This window comes from Dryas octopetala, chromosome 3 (assembly GCF_963921425.1).
Source record: "Dryas octopetala chromosome 3, drDryOcto1.1, whole genome shotgun sequence".
In the NCBI taxonomy this organism is placed as follows: Eukaryota; Viridiplantae; Streptophyta; class Magnoliopsida; order Rosales; family Rosaceae; genus Dryas; species Dryas octopetala.
In genome coordinates, this window is record NC_141368.1 from 14,609,936 (window position 1) to 14,634,298 (window position 24,363).

Sequence of the window (24,363 nt, forward strand, 5' to 3'; positions counted from 1 at the left end):
TTGGAGATTTGGATTAATGAACAATCATTTATATATATATATATATATATTCATGAACAATAATATTGTTTTCCTTTTTTTGGTTTGACTAGCAATGGCAGAGTGAAAAGGAGAAACTTCGCTGTATCAACGTTGAATTGGAAAAGCAGCTTGACGTCAATAAGGGCAAGGATGACTTGGAAGTTGTTGATGCATGGTTTGAAGCTTAAGTGGTTTTGTCAGACTGTGAATCTGAATCATAGATTAGATAGACTATTGATTGAGTGCATTGCATATAGTTTATATATGATGGCCTCTTTATGAACTGCTCACTTGTGGATACAAATTATATTTGTAGAACCATTGTTGGGAACCCAATAGCCAACTTGTACTACTGCAAGAAGAGCAAAGTTTCTGGACATGGATAATGGGTACCTAATGGCTTTTTGAGCTTTACCTCTATTGGGTTTCATTTGTGTAAGGAAAGGAAGGTTGCTTCATTTTCATACCTTATATATGTTCAACTTAATTTTAGTTCTAAGTGTCAAACTAGATTACATTTACTGTTAATTTGTTGAGGCTGTTAACTAGCTTGATATACATTGCATTGTTGATCCATTCTTTGATAACTTTAGTGGATGTCTAACATGGTATGAGAGTTCTAGTGCCAGGAGGTCATGCGTTTGAAACCTTCGCCGCTAATCCCCTACTTATTTATCATGTTAACCAGTAGGAGATGAGGCTGCACATATATTGTCTACATCTCTCTGCTGTAAGTTTCGGGGTCTAATGGTTGTCGAACAAAGGCAACACATATATAGCCACTAGTCCGATAAATTCTGAAATGATCCATGCAGCAAATTGTACTTAGAAAAAGAAAATGTGAACCAAAAGTCAAGAACATATATTGTGCATCTCTGCAATCTGTCTATTGGACATCTATAAATTTTTCTCTTCTCAAGTGATGATATTTTTCAAATTTAAAAGTCTCAACAAGACAAGGGACACTGAGTGAATCACCACAACAAGTGGCATTATGTGATGAAAAACTGGAGCAATATATAGGAATACTGTAAGAACTAAGCTGATCTAGCAGAACAATTTTGTGAATGTATTACTAATTAATCAATTTTTATCAGTACATTCTTCAGATACAAGTACAACTTTAACACCTCCATATCACAATCTCTAACACCTCTTCATTTTCAAATGTTTGGATTCAAGCATAATCAACTACGTACACCCTACAAAATAATAATAATAATAAAAATAAAAGGTTTAAACAACTACAGAGTCCATCTCATTCATTGATTTATGTTTGTGAGCAGAAGCCAATAATAAGGTACTGATCTCAAAAAAGCCCACATCTTAAATATCATATATAGCATGTAAATCTTTCCAAAAACCGTGGTAATTCTGTCATGATTTCTAGAAGCAAAATTTTTATTCAAAATCCTCATCAACCACATTAATCTTTAATTGGTTGGCCAATTCTGATCCCTTGATGCACATTGGTTTGGTTTGGTTTGGTTTGCAGTAACACCAACTGTGTGCTTTCGCCTCTACCCAAGTTATTCACTTCTAACTTGTTCCCACCAATAAACCCAAAAATCTGATCTTGTCTAATTATGGCCATCATATTCATCAAAGAAGACAAAAAAAACATCACAATAACCAACCAAATAATGAAAACGAAGAATCATTTATAAAAGAATAACAAGGATGCTAGAATACTTGAAACATTTTTGAATCTGAAGAGAGAACAATACTAATTTAAAAGTAAGCCATTAACTTTAAAAGTCTGTTTAGTAAAAACAAAGAGTACGTCATTAAGTAAAAAAATAATAAAAACACATTTCATCCAATTACCTTTCATGGGTTTTAATGAACATTGCAAGTAGATTGGGTTTCTCTAGTTTACATAGTCTTGTAATTGCGGTTCTGGCATGCATATAATTGATGATTATGTTGTGTTTATGCTGTTTAGGGAAATTTTCTTCTTTCCTTGTGTTTCTAAAACAGTACTATACATCAGACTTGGACTCATCACTTTATCTGTATATATATATATATATATATATATATATATTTGTGCCTTGTTCCCTGGTTAATTAGTTGCTTCGACAGGGTCGGATTAAATTTGAATATTCTTACATTTTTTTTCTTCTTTCTGTATTGTAGCCTTGTAGGTTTGAAATGTCTTACAGTTCAGAAGAAGTACGTGGTCGGCGTTGGTGAGTCAGAGTTTTGAGTCAATTCAAGTTTAACTTTATTCTATTCCAAATTCTGACATTGGTGAATTTCAAAATGTTTGGCTTCTTGCAACTCAATTATAATTTGATACATGCCAATTTTAATAATCATTTCTCAATTACTAATTTTTCCTTATAAGTCAATAAGTGTCAAATTATTGTAATTTTATAAAGATGAATGACGTGACTCTTAAAGGTAAGGAGTCAAGCCTTATTCATCTTAGACCGCCAACTGAAGAAGTTTGCATCAGGCCGGCCAAATCCCAAACTTCAAAATAACAAACAGAAACAGAATAATAAAACTATTAATTCTTAATTTGGATAAATCAAACACAATAAAACACAAATAAAGAGAATAAAAATGGAAAACTCTTATCAAAATTAATTACAATACTTGGGGACTACATATCATACAACAAATCCAATTAAGTTTACAATTGAACACAAATACCCATCATTTAATATCCAAAGGAATATCATCCAGAAAGGGAAGTACAGACAGAGCTTCAAATTGAAACTATATATATATATATATATGCTTAGCAAGTTGACTGGCTATATATTGCTTTTAGCAGCTTCTTTGTGTTTTGCAAGAATTCAGGGCCAAAACCAATCCTTGCTTCTGAACCCTTCTTATGTTTGAACCAAACTTGAGTTAGAATGATCATCCTAAAGATTAGGACTCCTCCTTATCGATCACCTGCTTCAAATTCAAACGTATCTCCAGCTGCATTATTATCTTCTTGCTGATATATCACTTATCTTATCATGTATTCAAATAGTTGTTTCCATTGTATATGACTCTTGTAATAGACTATTATAAATACATTATAGAAATTTCTATAATGTGTTTGGATTAATTCTGAGTGAGTAAGATACAAGTATTCTTTGGTTAAGCGGGCATTATTTTGTCTTGGTTATCATTAATTCATTATACGTCACTGTTTGTATAAATTTTACTTGTATCTAATTATATAGTATGCATAATTTATTCTCTTGTCTGTACAGTTTAGATTAGACCATAATTTAATTTCATTTGAATTATACATATGATGACTATAGTTGAAATTTATCTCTATAGAATTGCTTGGTTGAGTTGAGTACATGTTCTGAACTTTGACACCTGTATATATGTTACTGTTCAAGAGCACTCGCTTAAACTTTAAAAGAATACGAATGATGAATTTTTTATCGATCACAAATGGTTAAGAACATCAAATCTTTTAATTTTTAATCAAGTTAACAACTAGCAATGATACTGCATATTGGGTATTAATTACTAAATTTCTGGGTGCGGCTACTGTTCTAGTGCTTGAAAAATTGTCTAGGATCAGATAATTTAACAAATTGAAAGATGGCTATCATATTACTCGGTAAATAACAAATTAATACATCAGTTTTCAACCATTAATTACTGGCTATAAAAACAAAAAATTGAGCTAATTAATTCTCAGACACAGTACATGAAGAACTCTGTTGCTCATCATCCATCTCAGTACGTAGGCAAGCAAAACCGACACAATGGGCAAATCCCACTCTTGTTGAGCCACTCCACAATGCAACCTTGATGATAAAGATGCGAACACGGCATACGAGTTGCTTCCGAACCAACCACCATCTCCTCCATACAAATCGAACACACCATCGAGGCTCCTTCGACTCTCGCCCTCTCCAACTTCTCGATGGACAACTTACTTGCCGGCACAAACGCACGCTCACCCCCACCACCATCAACATCCGCACCCAACTCGGAAACAACGTAAACATCGACCTCCGCCGCCAAACGCACAACCCTGCGACCCGCACCATAATTAAGAGAAGCAGTGCTCGCCGCCTCGAAAAGTATACTGTCGACCAAGGATTCATGAGCCTCAAACGGGACCTTCAGTTGAGATAGCGTGTGTGACAAGGCAGTGCGCATGTTGATGTCGTATGGCTCGTTGTATTGTAGTTCGATTGTTGCATCCTCCTCATTCACGCTCCAGTTATCTTCTTCCAAAAACGACATGCCGCCATCGTCGTCCTCCTCGTCAAAATTACTGGGCTGCTGCGCGAGTCGTCGAACTGTGGCTTTAATATCGATCAAGAACTTGATGGTACTGCAGTACGGCAAGTCGTTTTGATCTGGTTCAACATGTACTCCTCGCGAGTAAACGGTGCAATTAGGGTCACCATACAATGTCCAACGTTCGGCCATGGCCAAGATCGAAATTGAAGAAAAGATGGAATGAAGTTAAAAGAGTTAATTGTATTGAAGAAGGCCGGACTAGTAGCTATGTGGAAATATATACAAGCTAGGTTAATATATATGTATATATAGTGCTATAGCTGGCTTCCTACCCAAGTTGGGATTCAGATACTAATTAATGCTATTCGCCTATTCCTAATTGCTTCAGGAGAGAGAAACAAAAATAATATTAAGGGCCCGTTTGGCACTGCTTCTTAGAAGCACTTTTATTTAGTAGCGCTTTTATCAGAAGCGCTTATGTTGTTAAGAAGCACATATAAATTTTTATAAAACTTATAAGTTGTTTATGCAAAAGCACTTGAAAGTGCTTCTTGAGAAAGCACCTGTCAGGTGCTTCTCAAAAAACTCCTTAAAAGTGCTTTTATAACTCAAAAGCACTTCTAATTATTTTTGCCAAACGCTATCAAAAGCGCTTTTACTAATTTGAAAGCGCTTTTGACAATTTTAAAAGCAGTGCCAAACGGGCCCATTTATCTGAAGTGAAGGATTCTTTTTAATTGCTTTTCGGATATTGTTTCTGAAATTATTCAAATTTCAAATCTTGCTGATATGGATTTAAGGGATATGAAATCCTCTTGGATGCACATCCAACAAAAAAAGGAAACTTAATTAATATTAGTCAATAAAAAAAAAATTTATGCACTTTTATTTTGCGTGCATTGATAAGAAAAAAAAATGATAAATGTTTTATTTTTGTTTAAGCTAGATAGTTACCGGTTACCCTAGCTAGGTCATTCTTGAATAAAAGTGTGAAACTTAATAAGATAGCCTTAAAGTATGTAAGTATGTGTTTTATTAATGATCAAATTTCCATCCAACAACGTACTTAAAATTGGTAACTGCTTTATTGTGGTAATTGTAAAAGCTATTAAAATATTTAAATTAATTGTCGATGATTATTTAATTTAAAACTCATGGAAGCCAGTTAGATAATAAAGAAAACGATGTAAATTAATTAACTCAAATTTACAATTATCTTCCCATCACCAAATCCATCAAATTAGGCACAAAAAATACATATATAATCTACTTGCTAGCTATGAGGCAATCGATTGAAAAACCTAAGAAAAAAAAATTGAAATTTAGCTATAATTCCAGAAATTATACCAAATTAAGAAATTGGACCCTAGCTAGCTCACCAAAAACAAAGATCAATCTATCGTTGAATCTAGAACTCTGATTGCTTTCCAAGAATTAATAAGAAGAGAAAACGAAAAATTGAGCCTTAACTTTTTTTTTTTTTTCTTTTCCTATGGTTTCTCGACAACCAAACATAGTTCAATATGAAATTCAAACCTAAGAAATCAAAATTGAAAAATCATAAACTCACAAAGTGATTATTGAAGCAGCCGATCACGTAGAGAGAGAAATCATAAACTCACAGATAGATTATTGAAGCAGCTGATAAAGAGAAAATCATAAAATCAAAGATAGATTATTGAAGCAGCCGATCACGTAGAGAAAGAGAGAGAGACATAGACAACGACAAATCATTAAACTAAAGGAAGGACAAGATAGTATTTTAACTCACCAAATATTAAATTGCCTTAAACACTGGGCAAGGCCCATTGACCATTATGGTACAAAAATCTTAAACCCATTGATCGGGAAAAAAAAAGTCCACGTACATTGATTATTATGTAATTTAGATTTGTTTTATTGATTTATATGGTATAATCTATATAAATATTAAATAAAAGAATTAATTATTATGGGTTACACTTTACTTATTGTTTGTAACATGTAATACACATATTTATAATATTTAACAATTAGGTCACTCATCACTCTCTTTCTCTCCCCGAGCACTGTCTCTCTATTCTCTCTCGCTCTCCCTCGCTGCAACTTTCCTCATCAACGTGTGTGCGCATCCGGCCATGGATGGCAACGAGAGGACCACCCTTAAGTTCCTCTATCTTCCCTCTTCATCCCTGTGAGCTCGAAACACCTAGCAACCCCTAGAACCCAAGCCTAGCAACCCCCAGACTCGATAGGAGCCCCGATGTTGACTCTGATCCCGGCCCACCGGAAAAGCCTTGCTAAACTCGTTGGGTATGACCCTCCCAAAATAACCACTGCAAGCACGCCCACAACCTATTCGACGAAATGTCTGAATGGTTGTGAGGCGTTCTTCACTTTTCTTTTTTTAAAGCCTGGCAAAAAACAATGAAATGTCGCTGCCCCACCCGCTTCCAAGTCTCTGCCGGCCAGCCCCCACCAGCCTGCGACCTGCCGGCTCTCGTCGGGTTTTACACTATGACCCCCCGGGATAAAATTTCTGGATCCGTCACTAACCATTATCATCAGCATCCACAATCACGCCCCCCCGAAATCCGACCATATACGTGTTGTTGCCGATAGACTCGCAACATGAAAAACGACATCCACCCCTATACGGAGGTCGACCTTGTGAGGTGCAGCGTAAAATAAGTTTCACATTGGATTGCATTTAAACGTATTGGATTTGGTTTGGCAATGTGATTTTTGTATTTTTTAATTTTGTAATTGGTGTCTGCATTTGTCCAAATACATGCATAATGATTTTTATTGCAAGTGTCTTTCGAGTGAAAGCTCAATTTAGGACCTAATTTGCTTCAGTCTTAACTCTTAAATGCTCGAATACTTGGATTTCAATCTCTTTTTTTCCCTCGGCTTGTGTGCTGAATTGTAGTATAGTATGAAATACCTGTGCTCATGATTCAAATTTCTAAAATATGACTCAGTGGGACATTGATCCGCATGAGAAATTTAAGAGGGATTTATTTGTCTTTTTGACCTTACTCGATCTTTCTTTGGTTTTTTTAAATCCTCTTTTTATCATTTGCAAAAATGGTGGAAAAGGAAAGAAAATAAAAAAAAAGCATAGAATGGGAAAGGAAAGAAAGGATAATGACATTGATCTGACCCTTTGCATGTTTTGAAATCTGTAACACGTTCGTTAAACTTTTGTATGCCAACTTTCAAATGGAGACATGTGTTATGCATTTAACCTATGACGTCATTAATCTATTGCTGTGTGATCTCCTGATATAGGGATATTTAACCTTTTTATATAAGATCTGAACCAATTATCTTCTTAGACACAAGCTAACCAATTATCACTGATTTTCAATCGCAATCTGGAGCTCGATAATTCAGTTGTGACGCAATCATCAATTTTTTCCGGGAACAACTGTAGGATTATTATGATTTCTGGAAAAATTAATTAATGAAATACTCAAGGCTGTGGAACTTGTTCTTGCTAAGTACGTTACTGATCGAGTGAGGTACTTATATATTATGATGCAGTTTGACACTATATATATGTTTCTACAACATTTTTTTTGGTCAAAATTTCTTGTGTTAATTGTACAACAACATTAAACTATATATATTTGTGTTAATTGTACTTAATTTCTTATGCTTGCTAGCTTTATTCTGAAGAAAATGACGAGGTTGAACCAAGAACAAAGCTGAGATTAGTTGTTCCAAATAGTTGTTGTGGTGGTATAATTGGTGGCATATATATAACTCCATGAGTGGTCTAATTTTGTTTTTTTGCCAAGAAATTCAATGCCATATTTTGGACGTATGTGTGATTATTGATTGCTTATTCTAATTCCATTAATTTTACTAGTTCTTCTACAAGGGCTGGGGTTATTGAGTCACTGAATTCATATTAATTTGAAGTGGTCTAATTTTCAAGTGTTTGATGTGCAATCATTCTCAAACAGATCGAATAAATTATACTTAATTCATTGGTAATGAATTAAAGAAGTATTTATTTTCTCTCTTGATGGGTCCTAAAGTTACCAATTATGATATGAATAATTTATGGTGTCCAAGACCATAAGCTGAATTAACGGTCATCAATGCAAATGCCACAGCACAAGTTAACCACTCTGCAGGTTGCTCATCAATGCAAGCCTCGTATTCCCTTGCCTTGAACAGTATTCTTTCTAAGATTGACTCACGAGCCTCCAACGGGACTTGCAGCTGAGAGAGCGTGTCGGATAGGACGACAGCACTTCCTGTGTCGTTTGGGGAGCTTTGTTAGAGTTCGATCCTGGCGTCGTACTCGTCCACACTCCAGTTATCATCTTCCAACAAGAACGACAAGTTGTCCTCATAATTACTGGGATGCTGCTGCACGCTTTGTCGTCCAATGGCGGCCTTCATGTCTATCAAGAACATGGTGATAGTACTGCACGACAAGTCGTTTTGACCCTCAGGAACCTCTTGTCGCAGCTCAACATTGCAACAAGTGTCACCCAACACTATCCAACGTTGATTACTAGTAGTGGCCATGGCTACGGGACATTATATGTATATGGGTGCTTCAGTTCCTCAAATTTTGAACAAGAAATCAAGCGTTTGAATGGTAGTCTTAGGGGTAGCTACGACGTCGTACTGTAAGCTAGAGCGAGTTCCTAATGTTTTTGAGAAGCCAATTGAAGTTTGCAAATACGAAGGTATATATATAGGGAATGATTAATTGGTTTCCTTTTTCCTAACCAAGCTAGGACTCCACTCATATACTAGCTAATTAATGCTAGGGTTCCTAATTGGCTAATTGCTTGTGGAGAAACAAAGATAACAAAAATATTGGAGTCAGGGATATATATATATATATATTTTTTGCTTTATTGGATTGTCACCAATATTTTAATTACCACTTTTTATTTTGTGTGCGTTCATAAGTCATAACAAAAAAAAAAGAAAAAAGAAAAAGACTTATATTAATGTTAATGTTAAAAGTTTATAACCTTATGTGGACCCCATTATTGCATTTTTTAGTTAGTTAAATACTTAATATTTTATTATAGAAAAAAGTTAATCTACTTTAGCCATAAATGTTATAGCAACAAAATTTGAGCAACTCTATAAGAAGTAATAAATAATTAAAATTTGATTGAATGTGTAATCTCATAAATGAATAATTTATTGACTTATTATATTTGATATAACTATAACTATAATTAGTGTCATGAAAAATTACAAGTAATTGGCTTGTGATAATTTGCTTAAATAACATGTGGTGATAATTTTTATTTATAGCTTGCATAATTTTTCATTGCAAATATTATAATCATCATCATACACACACAATCATTGTTAGTTATAGTTGTACATTTTTTTGTTGTTATCCTAAATAGTTTTACACTTTTACTTGGTAAAAGTATCCCTACTAAACTGTTTTACTTTTACAAGCGAGTAAGTGAGATTTGTAGGTGTTGTGTTGGAGAAGCGAGTGTATGGTAGGGGCATATGGAAACAAAAACGTGTGGGGAAGGCGGTGAGCATCAAAAGTTTATCCTCATACGGAATTGTGGGACCCGTGGTCACAGTTTGCCTACTCTGACCACTACACAAATCCGGACCCTTAATCTTGTAGACCTCCCTACAAAGTCAACAAAACAGACGGTGGAGATCCATCCGATCTGAAAAAGCAAAAAAGATTGAAAATTACAATACGAGGACTACTAGGAGGCGGTTCTGGCGGCCAAACAAAGAGAGAGAGAGAGAGAGAGAGAGAGAGATGGATAGATAGGTAGGTGGGCAAAGCAGGCACAGAGGTTGAAACCCAGCTAAACACTCGCTCGCTCTTCGCAAAACCAAACCAAACCCAACCCCCAAAATTTCCTTCGCATTTTCGCTTTCTCTTAATCATTTCATCGAACGCTTTGTCGTCTTCAAAGTTCAAAACCCCATTTTCAATTCCGCGAATGCTCTGAGTCTCTCTCTCTCTCTCTCGCTATCTCTCTCGCCATCTCTGTATCTAAGCTGAAGCTGACAATGGAGTCCACGGAGTCCTCCTACGTGTCGTCACCAGAGGCCCCTCGGAGGCGCTCATCGCCGCCGCCCAAATCACCAGCCTCAGGTCTCTCTCTCTCTCTCTCTGTTTCTCTCTGATCTGATCCACTTTCTCTCTCTACTGTCTCTCTGTTTGTGTTCTGTAATTAGTGGTGATTTTTGTTGTTTTTCTACTTCAATTGTTCGGTGAAATGGTACAATCATGGAAATGTCAGATTCCTTGAAGTTATGATGCCGTTTTCGCTCTCTCTCTCTCTCTCTCTCTCTCTCTCTCTAAACTGAAACCCTAATCCTAACCCTAATGTTCTGTTTGTTTGCTGAGAAAATGGAGGGGATTCGAATAAAAGAAAGTAGAGCTGTGAATTGCATTTAAACGTATTGGATTCGGTTTGGCATGTCCGTTTTAAAATAATTTCGTGCTCTGAATTGATGGCGATGTGATTTTTGTATTTTTTAGTTTTGTAATTAGTGTTTTCATATGTCCAAATACATAATGATTTTTATTGCAAGTGTCTTTAGAGTGAAAGCTCAATTTAGGACCTGATTTGCTTCAGTCTTAAATGCTCAAATACTTGGACTTCAATCTATTTTTTTTCCCTGGGCTTGTCTGCTGAATTGTAGTATAGTATGAAATACCTGGGCTCATGATTCAAATATCTAAATTATGATTCAGTATAGTGTGGGACATCAGCATGAGAAATTTAAGAGGGATTTGTCTTTTTGACCTTACTCTTTCTTTGGTTTTAAAGCCTCTTTTTATCATTTGCAAAAATGGTGGACAAGGAAAGAAAAAAAAGAGAGCATAGAATGGGAAAGGAAAGAAAGGATAGTGTATAACAGTATAAGACATTGCTCTGACCCTTTGCATGTTTTGAAATCTGCAACACGTTATTTAAACTTTTGTATGCCAACTGTCAAATGGAGACATATTATGCATTTACTAAAGTAGCATGAACAGATTTCTGGGATGTTTGATGCACAGTTGGTTGAGGTGGCTGGATTTAGATTTTGTGCATGACAAGTACTGCGTAGTTCAACTTGGTTTGAAGAACATTACAAATAAGGAAGTGCTGTATCCTGTCATGAGACAATTCATAGAAACATTGATTTTAATAATGGTGGTGGAAGGAGATGCAAATAAATGGATTTGATAGCTGGTGCTTTCAGACATTGTTTGTATTTACCAAATACAGTTTTTCCGTGCTAAAGTCTTTCTCAATAGTTTAGGTTGGCTTTGGTTAGCATTTCAATTTTTACATGTATCTCTATAGATTAATTGGTAGAAAAATCTAATAGCTTCTAGATGGAAAATTTTCATTTTATTTTTTGTTTCCTTAAAATATGGAATGGCTAATGGCTCATTTGTTGATATTAGGCTGGGGAACTTCTTAATTTTATACTTTTAACTCATCAATATAATGGAAGAAGTTAAAGCAAAGTTGAAGATAGCTTAGTGAGTGGAAACTGTTTGCAAGCGATGTACATTTTTTTACTTTTTCTTAATCTATTGCTGTGTGAACTCCTGATATTTAACCTTTTTAAGGCATTTGTGTACCTGCACTGCTGTACTATGTAGTATTGCAAGTGTATGTGATATTTATTGATATTCTTTTCAAGTAAGATCTGAACCAATTATCTTCCCAGACACAATCTAACTCATATATGTAGTTTCTGTAATGTAATAAACCAGCCTTGTTATTCTTATACGGTAGTTTTCTTCTGTTTTGCTTCTTCCAGATTCTGCGGAGAAGCCCACATATGTTAGGTTTCTGGTATCAAATGCTGCAGCTGGTTCTGTTATTGGAAAGGGTGGTGCAACAATCACTGATTTTCAATCGCAATCTGGAGCACGAATTCAGTTGTCACGCAATCATGAATTTTTTCCAGGAACAACTGATAGGATTATTATGATTTCTGGAACAATTAATGAAATACTCAAGGCTGTGGAACTTGTTCTTGCAAAGTTACTGAGTGAGGTACTTATTATGATGCAGTTTTACACTATATATTTCTACAACAATTTTATGTAGTCAACATTTCTTGTGTTAATTGTACAACATTTCTACAACATTAAACTATATATTTCTTGTGTTAATTGTACTTTCTTATGCTTGCCAGCTTTATTCTGAAGAAAATGACGAGGTTGAACCAAGAACAAAGCTGAGACTAGTTGTTCCAAATAGTTCTTGTGGTGGCATAATTGGGAAGGGAGGGTCTACCATAAAGTAAGAACAGGACACACTTTTTTTCCCTAATAGCATAACGTATTGTTGGAACATTACTGATGAAATAAGACGGTTTCACTTAGCGATGACATTCTGAAGTCTTGTACTTGAAACTCTTGCTTTATTTAGTCTGTCTCATAGAAATTCTGATATTAATTTTTTTTTTTCTATGCTCATTGAATGTTTTCTGTATATAGTTCGACTGAAAATTAATTGTAAATTCATGAGATGATATTGGGATTTGTTGGCATAAGGTTTAGATATACCCGAGACACTAATTGTTAAAGTAACTCTTTTTATGTTTTTACCTTCGATGAAGGTGAATAAAAAAAGTGGCACAACCTGGTGTTGTAGTTTGTACTTCTCTCAAGTAGTGAATATCATGTATAAGATGCTTATTTATTGTTTCTTTAGTTCACCAGGGAGTAGAGACATAGCTATGTCACTTGCCCAATCTCAGAAGCACAAGAGAGGGTGAATATGAACAAATTTGGGGATGAGAACCCATACTCGCAATATTGTTTCAAAACTTGGAGCCCTCTTTGAGGTTTGCTGATGAGATCATGTTAGATGTGAATGGCTTGGCTAGGGGAGAAAATATGTAAAAAGCACAACATGGTGTGAGCAGTTTCTTTGCTTAGGAAACCCATCATTATGCATCAGGGGAAAATTTGGCTTTTACTAGTAATAAATATGTTATGGTGATTCAATAATGTACCTAAGTAAGGAGGAAACTGAAAATGAGGAGTTTAAATATTTTTCTGTAATAAGTCAGGATGAAGTTGTTCAAAGTTGCTTATTAAAATATTTAGCTGAGGATTTTGGATAGAAGTTTTTTCTTTTAGTAATCACGAGAGAATTAGCAAGCTTATTGAGATGTGGGCTTTTTTGAGAGTTGGCTCCATATTGTTGGGCTTCTGCTCACTAACATAAATCATTGAGAGAGCTGGACTCTGTAGATAAACTTGAATCTAGGGTTTGGAAAATGAAGAGGTGTTAATGGGTGTGATATGGAGGTGAATGGAGAATGATGTTAGGTGGTTTCCAAAAAAAAAAAAAAAACAAATGCAGTTCTATCAAACAAAAGTTGAGCTGAAGAGTCTGCTGATAAAAGATTAATTACTAATATGGTTTGGATATACGCAAGATGGAGAAGCATTATATCATACATATAATTGTTCCATCTAAGCCTGGATTTTACGTTCCTATTGTTCAAGTCCATCACATATTGCCAATTGTTTTGGTGATTCACTCGCTTATCTTGCTGTGCTTTTCAAATTTGAAATGTATCTTGACTTGAGAAAATTTTTATGGATGTTGAGTAGACAGATGGCAGAGATGCACAATTGACCTTTTCGGGGGTGGGGGTGGGGTGGCACATTAGTGCTTGCCAAGTAGTTCATATTTGCTTCTGCATCTGCTACTGCTACATCAGCACATATATTAAATGGAGCTTCTCGCAATTAACTTCCTCTTTCTCTTTTCCCTTGAAATTTTGTCATATTCTTGTGTCTTATATTTGCTGGGCCTTGGCTTATTTTTTGTATGATTTGATTACATTAAAGATGATGCATGCTTATTACATGCTGCTAAGTAAGGTATAAAAGGATGAACAGTCTTTTGGTGCTTTGATGCTGAGGCAGAGATTTACATGCTTATGAAGGTGTTATTTAAGGAGTATGGGCAACTGACATAGAACAATCATTTATTTTTTCTAAATTAATTTGTAAACTGTTATGTTCCAGTCATGTTTGAGGAAAGTTTCAGTACTTTTTAATTTTATATTTCCAGGTTCTTTTTTTGTATGTCACGCCAAAAATAAAAGAAGTTGCTGACATTAAGGGTTTGCCTTTGTTCAGGTCTTTTATTGAAGAATCACAAGCTGGAATTAAAATATCCCCTCAGGACAATAATTATTTTGGGTTGAATGATAGGCTGGTGACATTAACAGGAACTCTGGATGAACAAATGCGGGCAATTGATTTAGTTCTTTCTAAGCTATCTGAAGACTCTCATTACACACAGTCTATGAATGCCCCATTTTCATATCCAGGTGTGTCCACTTATGATCATATTCTTAATTTGTAGAGAGCTGCTTTGGGCTTTTGCATGCTAATAGGCAACTTCATAAATGTGTGTGCACGGTTTTGAAATTTACGCTCATGATTCATTGATGGTGTATTGTTTTCTTTTTCAAACATTTTATATGTATTTTGCTTCGGTCTGAAGTGTGATTTTTAGATTGGTTTCATGCAAATTATAGAATTTCTTAGATTCCATATGATTTGGTGTAAAACATTTTACGGTGTAGAGCATATTAGGCATAGAACCAACTATGCCTGCGATTAGCTGGGTTAGTGGCCGCATCTCTCTTCTAAACAGGAGGTTCAAGTTTGAATCTCCCCTTCCCGCACTAAGAATGTTATAAGTCATAACTGATTAAAAAAGTATGCACAGGTCTCGTAATTTGTTACTTATCCTTAAAAGAAAACCATTTACTTGAAACAAGGGCATTTTACTATCATCTTCTTTGTTTGTGTAATATTATAAATGATCTGAAAACTTGGTATATATTTACCATCCTATGTTTGAATGATTGTAAGTTATGAGGGAAAACAGCTACATCCCTTCAAAAGTGATATCTGACGATTTTATCTGAAGTGGATAATAGGGGAAGTCAATTTCTACTATGTATTGTGTTTTGATGTAAAATAAGTTGTTACACCATTTTACTTTGGAATAAACAATCACAAAATAATGTTTTTTTTTTTTTTCTTAACGATATTATTATATAGATTAATACAAAAACAGACAAAAGGTTTTACTGGAACAACATTCTGGAATTTGAAGTATATTACAAATATGAATATATTTGGAACATTTATTAAGCACCATGCCATATTCCGACTCTTTGCTCTCTCTCCCATTGTTGCTTTGTTACCATATTTTATTAGCTATGTTACTTTGAATTATATAACTACAACACGAGGATTAAGGAGTCTGCATTGATAGATGTAAAATGCTTAGAAGAGGTGTCTATTCACAACTTGAATGATTTTAGCATGAAATGTTGGACTGCGTTCAGTCACAAACTGGAAACCTTCAAAAGGTCGGAAAACATGATATCAAGGCAGTGAGTTCTTGCTTGTCATTGAAATTTGTTACAATTTCTATGTTGCCTCATTGTCATCACCATTAATATAAGTATCATAATCATTAAGATGAACACTATTTCGACACACTAAATGGCTGCACTTGCATGAGTCAAAAGTCATCCCCTTCTCATATAGAGTTGTGGATAAAACCATTTGGGGGTGGAAATATCCCCACCCTAATCATCATTAATCTTTGAAGTAGGAATGATTGTTGACAAGATTTATAGAAATTTGATACTTTTTGTACTTAGCCTAAGGTCCTTGATAATATTTATCATCAGTTAAAAGTACAACATACATATATATAATATATGTATATATATTATGGATTATGTCCCTTGGTTATGGACTTTATTCCATGTAATCATTCAATACTTGTTTCAATGTCCATATATTTTCAGGATGCATGTGATATTTTTAAAATACCCAACTTAACCTCTATAGTAAAGCTAAAAGTATCATACTTTTAAAATATCATAACTTCCAGTCTACGTGTGCCTTCTTTTATTAAAATTTGTGACTCTTGAAATCATTTGTTAGTATCTATCAAACAAAACCCATGCTGAAAATGAAATTATGTAAGAAAAATTAATGTAACTGCACTACAATTACACTAATCAAACAATCAACCATAGGTCCTACACTGACATTTTCCTTTAATTCAATCATGGCACATAGGAAAATCTACTCTGTCTCTTTCTCTTCCAGCTTTCCCATAGCTCCCAAATCCTTACCGCCGTCGCACCAATTAATTCCAAAGCCTTTATTCCAAGGGATACAGTATGTATTTAATAATTTCATTATGTACTTGTGACATACATAGATTGCAAATAATTTGGTTCCAACTAGATGAATAAACAAATAGAAGTATTGTTGTAATGCTGTCGATGGTGCATTACATCAAAATAAATAGGTTTATGTAATGTTTCTATGAAACAAATTATGAATATATTGTTTCTATAAAAAATGTATCTATTGTTCTATGCGTATCTTGAAACACAGACATTAATTTCTTTATACCATTATATATTCATTGTACATTTTGCTTGATATATTTCAACAAGAACTTTCCAAAAAACTATATTTTATGAAAAGTAGACATGTAGGATGAAAGATATGGTATTTTAAAGCTTGAGGAAAAGTCTAAAACCCCTTTGGTTGGTTTGGTGTGTGTGTGAAACAGAATGGCATGTTTGTAATTTCTTTTTTTTCTTGGTATGTGTTATGTGTCAGCATTTCACTTTTCTAGTTGGACCGCACTTAAAAATTTTGAAAGCCATTTGACTGTAACTACAAATTAGAATACAAGGGTCTAATTTCCAAATTTCCCTGTAATTATTTCTAGGCAATTGAGGGGCATGGCCTGGAACTCAGGACCAGCCCTTGAAAAGTAGGTGGGTTTCTGGATTATGATCGAGCTATCCCTTTAGGGGCCTGTTACTGAATATTCTACATGTATCACATTTTAAAACAATACTTGAAAATTCAGATGAAAATTTTTGAATACTAGAATTCCATGTTTGTAAATAATTATTCTTGATGGCCATTTTTAAATCCTCGTATGATAAAGGAAATGAGACAGTCATTGATTGCGTAGTTTCATATAATTGTCTAAGTTGGATTATATGCAAAATTACTATGGTGAGATTTGATGCCTTGTAAGTTCTCTCCAACTGAACTTATAGGTGTTTTCTTCTCGGGTTTTCATGGTATTCCATATACATATGTGCTTCCTTCTGTTGCAACAGCAGCGTACAATGCAATGAGCTATGGACCACCACCAAATGGAGCTGGAGGAAAGTTTCAGAATAACAAGGTTCATCCTTTTTCCACTATGCTATTTATCATCTTATTCAAATTAATAACCGCACAGGGACTTGTGATTTAATTTTACAAGGATAGATAAGTTTAATAGCTTCTGATTTTCTTGACTGGTTAGTGTAGACAAAGGAAATCACATTGGAATATTAAAAAAGATAGATGTTAACAGTGGATGAGACTGAAAACATGATTATCAGGTGGTTATGCTGGAACTGGTTTATGCTATGCCCAAAATAGTAAAACTGAAAATTCTGCGGGCAGGCACATTAAATATGGGATTGATTTGGACTGGTAGTCAGTACGCAAGTAGAAATATTGCATGAACCTGATTGCCATAAATGTTAAAAAATGTAACTGAATGGCAATTTCAAGTGCATAGTTGTGCCATTTTATCTATGTATCTCTCTGATTTCTCATGTATAGGTTTAATAAAAGGCCATTATCATGTGTTGGCCTTGGTCCATCATGTGTGGTGCTTTGTTAGAAATCCCAAGATTTTACCATTGCACTACCAAATGGCTCCTCTGCGGCTCTGCATAGGGTTTTGTGTTGTGTACATTAAAATATTCTTTTTGCATTGCTTCTTGCCTGTTATCCAAACTCGTCTTTCATGACGAGTCCACAAAATCCGTCAACAATGTTACTGTGTAAGGACTCATATTCATCCTTGGAGTTGTTGATTTCTAATTCTCTTAAGTCCTTGTTTTCCAGGAGGATCGAAGTAACTCGGTCACTATCGGTGTTGCAGACGGTCATATTGGGTTGGTTGTCGGTCGTGGTGGAAGGACTGTAATGGAGATCAGTCAGGTTTTATAATTAGCAACTTGTATCTCTTATCTCCATAACATCTGCAGAAGCGTGCTTAACCAGAGCACTTCGTTTTTGCAGGTTAGTGGGGCCAGGATAAAGATATCTGATCGGGGTGATTTCATATCTGGAACTACTGATAGGTATAACAACTTCTGGAGATCATTCATCTTCTGAACCGAGCGATGATTACTAATGTCTTGACTTTCCACCATCTGTTTTGTTCCGCAGGAAAGTGACTATCACAGGGTCACAGAGGGCAATCTCTGCCGCTGAGTCCATGATACTGCAGAAAGTATCCTATGCTTCCGAGAGGGCGTTGGATTAGCTTTCCGGGTATCTCAACTCATTCTCTTTGAGAATCCCTGGGTGGACCTGCCTGCATTACTTCTTATACATTTGCTGATATTTGAGTGCGTCGACCTAAATTCTAGTCGATGATAATTTGGTTGAGAAATCTGAATGCTGTCTGTGGTGTAGGAGCAAGAACCGGAAACAAGAATTTCTTTTTGTCTGAGTAGAGCAATTTATAGGGACTTATCTGAGACGAACCATATTTCAGAAAGAAAAATGTTGGAGAAAGCCATTATTTAATTGACCAAATAGAAGGATTAGCTTTATTTCTTTATTTTTACAATTGTAACTTCTGAATTGGTAGGTGTTGTCTGATATATATACCTTTGTTAGATGTTTTCGTTCACCTTATTAAGTTCTATAATGGAACATTTTTTCCACATTGACTGTTCAGCAACCCAGTTTTATGTGTTTTTACTTTTTATACATAAATACATATAAGTACACAAATGGGATCTTCATGCTGGGTTATTAGACAAATCATTCATAAAATAAAAATTAAAAACACTTAAGAAAAAACTAAAAACTAAATCAAAAATAATTTTTGTAGTTTTAATTTTATGTAATCTTTGTCATATCTTGTTTTCATTCCTTCAATATCTCATGTATTATACGTCTTATCTTTTTAACTAAAAGACAGGAATATAAAATATAAACATTTTCTTTTTTTCTTTATCAAGACTATAAACATTTTAGACAATTAGGATTAGATACCATATTAACATTTTCCAAAGGATAAAAATCAAAAAAATAAATGAGACTTAACAAATTCTTTGAAGGAATCTATCTATAGGTAATGAGACAAGGTCAACAAGTTGTGCCTCAAAATTTGTTCCCCACTTTTCCGGTCGGCCAAGTACATCAAGGTGTACCCTACGATGGAGTTGCACACCTCACAACTTAGTTGTTTTGTTTTGTTTTGTTTTTTTCTTTTTTTTTTTGGGTCAGACAACTTAGTTGTACAGTTGTACTTTGATATGCCAAGCAAAGCAAAAAGACCAGGGTCCACAAAGTCCCAAATGACCAAGATGTGTTCCTTTAGGCGACATGGCCTAAAAAGTTGGGTGCAATCAGACTCTGAATAAATTTAAAAAATTGTCTACCAATTAGATAGATTGCAATCTCATAATTTTAAGAAGTGAGATCATTTTTAGATATTAATTGAAAAATAAATATAAATTTCGGTATAATTAGAATTGTGATAATGAAATGATTGCAATCAAAAATTAGAAAGACATAAATTGCTAGTCTGAAATTAAAAAGGTGATGAGGTACTTAAAAATCCCACAGAAAAAATTTACCGGTTCCGCATGTCATCATAAGTGCTCCATCAATCATCATCACAAAAAGGCACAAGTGGCAAGCCACCATAACTCACACCAAGCTACTTGAGACAAAATCTAAGCCCTTCATTTAGACTTACACGGTTAAATAAGAAAACTATTTGGGCAATTCTTATTTTGATTCTACGAGTATTTTTGTCGCTTATAAAAAGTTTTGCAATAAATTATTTTAAAGCTCATTTTACATTTTTTAATGATTACTAAATTCACCTAAAAAATTATAATAACAAATAGGTCCATTTTGTGACAAAAAAAAACCCACATTATAATTTTTTCGTGTTTTTTGTGCCAATTACTTGGCATGGTTTTTTTTTTTTAAACTAGGAAAATTAAAAAAATTAGTAACAATCATTTTTACATTATAACACGGGTAGATGTGACTTCCTAAACTTGAATTGTGTATTTTATGTTGGTTTCATTAGTTTTTGACATGTTTTTGTAAAGAAAGACATAAAGTATATATATAAGTATTATTTTTATTTTTATGTAGTTCAAATAGTTACAATTGCACAGTGGCAATAATTGCCATTGTCTAACAGTTGCAATTGCCAAGCACTAAGAGAACAGTATCAAGCACTCGATATTGTTCACCTAGTACTCGGTGAGTTCCGTGTCGACGCATTTCACTAAAGTATACTGGACTGAAATTTACTATAGCATGTGGATTGAATTATCAACCTTATTTTTCAAACGAACTTTTTTTTTTTAAAAAAAACCCCTTTTTTGTAACTCAATAATGGTATGATTACAATCATAGCAGGCATGAAGAATTAAATGTTACGGCTGCACCCAAACATTTTTCACCTTTGCTCAAGGTCAAGATTTGTATATTATCTATAGAGTCAATTATATTTTGCACCCCTTAAGTATATGTCGTTTTTCACTTTGGTATCCAATGTTCAAAATGTTTCAATATAAAACCTAAAGTTTATAAAAATTGCAATGTGACCCTTCTATTAACTTTTATGTTAATTTTGACTATGTGGCATGTGTAGGAACCCATTTATTATAACATGCAAGATAAAATATGTCACATGGACAAACAAAACAAACAAAAAAGATATAAGAAAAATGCAACTAAACTATTATGTATTAAAAGATAACATTTAAATTAAATATAAAAAATTATCTCGTTCATCCCTACTTCTCCCTCCTCCATCATCTCTTCATTTCCCAGTTCCCTCATCTTCTCCTATGGTAGATATGTTTAGTTCGCACTCCTTTGTCATCGAACTCACTTCTCACCCTCATCTCCTCCGAGATATTAGTTCTAATTTACAATCTTGTAATCTTGTAATTTCTAACATGGTAATTATTTATTAGGTTGTAAGTCAAGATTTTTTCTTACATTATTATGGTGGATCCTAGACAGGAAGAACTAGGCTGTAATCTTTTTAATTTGTTTTTATCCACGTGGCATAATTAACTGTTTACATCAGCATAAGTAAATCTTATACTTACTATATATAGTAAAAAGTAACATAAAAGTTAACGGAAATATTACATTGTAATTTTTATAAACTTTATGATTACATTGAAACATTTTGAACATCGGGTATCAAAGTGAAAAATGACCTATATTTGAGAAGTGTAAAGTGTAATTGATCTTTATCTATATTTTCAAATTTGAACGTTGTTTTACTTTACTAGCAACAAAAATAACGTTGTTCTATTTTTACGATATCTCCGTTTACACTTGTGTCATCTATATATTGTTTAGAACGAACACAATAACAGTATTGAAATATAATAATTATGCAATGTCAAACTATATGTACCATTAATTACGTTATAGATCTCATTTTTCCATAAAGGTGGAATTCACATTTTTCTGTGTTTGTTAGCTATATGCGTAGTCCAGAATGAGGATAATAAATTTATAAAAAGAAGATAAAACTTTCTTATTGATACTATATAGGAGTAACAATGTGAATTATTTGTGTAATACCAAACGCCCACATGCACAGATGCAACGTTCACACCACTTCGTGCTGATATTATATAGATGCACTAGATGATGGTGAACTATGCATTTTATTCCAGCGTTACAAATGGCAGACATGAAAATTAAAACTACCTAAAAATGAAATATAATTATATAAGTTCCAAGTAATCATGTAATTCATGGTGAATCATCCTCCCCTCCACCACCATATCCAGACCCATAACCCGACCCATACCCAGAACCACTACCACTTCCGCCGCCACCACCGCCGCCACCTCCACCTCCGCCACCGCCACCACCTCCACCCTTGCCACTTCCACTTCCACTTCCATATCCCGATCCATAACCAGACCCACTTCCGCTTCCCGAGCCTCTGCCTCCGCCTCCGCCACCACCTCCACCACCTCCACCACCTCCACCACCACCGCCTCCACCACTTCCAATCCCACCACCAGACCCATACCCGGAGCCACTTCCGGACCCATAACCGGACCCAGAACTGCCATTTGCACCGGATCCACCCCCACCACCGCCGCCTCCACCTTCACCACCACCTCCTCCTCCCGCACTACCATATCCCTCACCACCCCCAGAGCCGCGCCCCGAACCATACCCAGAACCCGACCCAAGAGATGAACCACCCCCTCCTCCTCCTCCTCCTCCACCACCACCTCCGCCGCTGCCTCTGCCACCAGCTCTAATGGCCTTTGATGATCTAGCAGCAAAGGTGATGTCCACAAGGAGCAAAACCAAGAATGCAGCACCAATCACCCTAGTGCTGGCCATGTTCATATGATCCAAACTTCAAAAACTCAATGTGGGTTGTTTAAGAATATTCTTGAGAATGAATAAGTGAGTGATTGTAGTAATCACTTAGTGAGTGAGCAAGCAGAGAAACCAATGATGTGTGTGTGAGTGAACAAGGTTAAGGTAAGGTCCCTTTATATAGGCACACAAAAGCTAAACTTCTTTTTCAAACATTTTCCAGACATTCTTTCTAGTAGCTTCTTTCTCACTTACAATATTGTCATAAATGGAAACGTGTCCTTGGTTTTTGTTTAGTGGTGTTGGTGGTGTTGGCGGTGACTGGTGGGTGTGGCGGTGGTGGTTTTGTGGGTGATATGGCATGCTCTTCTAATTCTTGTCTATTCATGCAATTCCTTGCTATTGAATAAAGTAAAGGTTGTGCTAGAAATAATATATCTCTTTGTACCATCTCTATTAAGAGACCGACCAATACAAATGAGACTCACAGAGAGATGATACAAAGAGATGGTTTCTTTAGTATTTTCTAAAAAATAACTTCCACTTTTGACTCCAAGGGGTCCTAAGGGGTAAACTAATTGGGAGTTGAAATGGACCAATAAGATGCATTCACACTTCAGTCTGTGTTCTGTGTTCCAAATATGAATATGAATGCCACAATATATATATATATAATCATTGCATGGAATTTTGCATTCACTGAATTGCTGGTGATGTGGGTTACATCTGTCTTCATAAGTAGCATTCTAACTAGATATGGTTGTCATGCGTGTTAGCTAGTCACATCTGGCATAAATGAGACCCAGTAGAAATTCTCAGGCATTGTTGTGAAAATGGAAAAGGAACAAAATATTCATGGTTAACGAATTGATATATTATAATAATAATGTCAAACTCATTAACGAATTGATATAACGAGATATAAGTTATAACATGGTTATATCTTATATCTTGTTAGAAACAAACGAGGTAATAATAAACCTAAATATGAATTTTCTCAGAATAAAAAAAACCTAAATATTATATGATTCAAGTCTAAATTGTATCTGAATATGATAAAAAACAAAATTAAAAAACTAGTTTTCAACGCAAGTCACAGTGCCATTAAGGGTGCTATTGGTCGTATATACTCAGGTTCATCGCCATCCAAGGATGGATCGACCTTATTCTCATTCCCTGTATCAAACTTCCAAGGGCTTCTTCGATTTTCCAAGAATATGATAGACAATCAATTCTTTTCTGCGTATTTCTTCTTTTTATTGGCCAAGTGTTCTGCGTATTTGCTCAATTATGCATTTATGCCTTAAAATCTTACTTTTCTTCCAGTTTTACGGGAATAATTTGTTTTGATAGAGTTCAATAAAATACATATCAGCTCCCTTTGCTCCAACCTATTTACAGTTTTGAGCTTTTGATCATCCAGGTTTTCAAAGATTTAAAGAAAAGAAAAACAATGAATTGATAAGAATAAACGTACCCAATGCCGCATCAGAATGTGGGGACAAATATTTTCAAAGAAAGTTTATTTTATAGGTTTTGATGGAAGAAAATATGAGCTCTTATGGGTTTTGTTTCAACTCTATATTGGCGTATACAATTATCCAAGCCATCTGATAATCTCCTTGCTAATGAATCTGGAAACAGAGTTACAATAATGGAGTTTTCTTTCTGATACT

At 34.8% G+C, this 24,363-nt stretch overlaps 2 protein-coding genes across 5 annotated transcripts; one reads left to right on the forward strand and one right to left on the reverse strand.

The window, feature by feature from the left end:
- The first annotated feature begins 9,972 nt into the window (after window positions 1-9,972).
- Window positions 9,973-19,014, forward strand: BTR1L (binding to TOMV RNA 1L (long form)). Of its 4 annotated transcripts, XM_086237376.1 has the most exons (9): window positions 9,973-10,339; window positions 12,010-12,248; window positions 12,391-12,497; window positions 14,357-14,550; window positions 17,338-17,468; window positions 18,185-18,280; window positions 18,362-18,423; window positions 18,512-18,616; window positions 18,761-19,014. In XM_086237376.1, the coding sequence occupies exons 1-8, from the start codon at window positions 10,255-10,257 to the stop codon at window positions 18,606-18,608; spliced, it is 1,011 nt and encodes a 336-aa protein (XP_086093502.1). In that variant the 5' UTR covers window positions 9,973-10,254; the 3' UTR covers window positions 18,609-18,616; window positions 18,761-19,014. The 4 variants fall into 4 exon arrangements, with proteins under 4 accessions (XP_086093502.1, XP_086093501.1, XP_086093503.1 ...); XM_086237375.1 differs by having other exon boundaries at window positions 18,512-19,014; XM_086237377.1 differs by having other exon boundaries at window positions 17,401-17,468; window positions 18,512-19,014.
- Window positions 19,015-21,865: 2,851 nt separating this feature from the next.
- LOC147291221 (uncharacterized) lies at window positions 21,866-22,818 on the reverse strand. Its single transcript, XM_086238716.1, has one exon. It carries the CDS (start codon window positions 22,712-22,714, stop codon window positions 22,100-22,102), a length of 615 nt encoding a protein of 204 aa, XP_086094842.1. The 5' UTR covers window positions 22,715-22,818; the 3' UTR covers window positions 21,866-22,099.
- Between the last annotated feature and the right edge of the window lie 1,545 nt (window positions 22,819-24,363).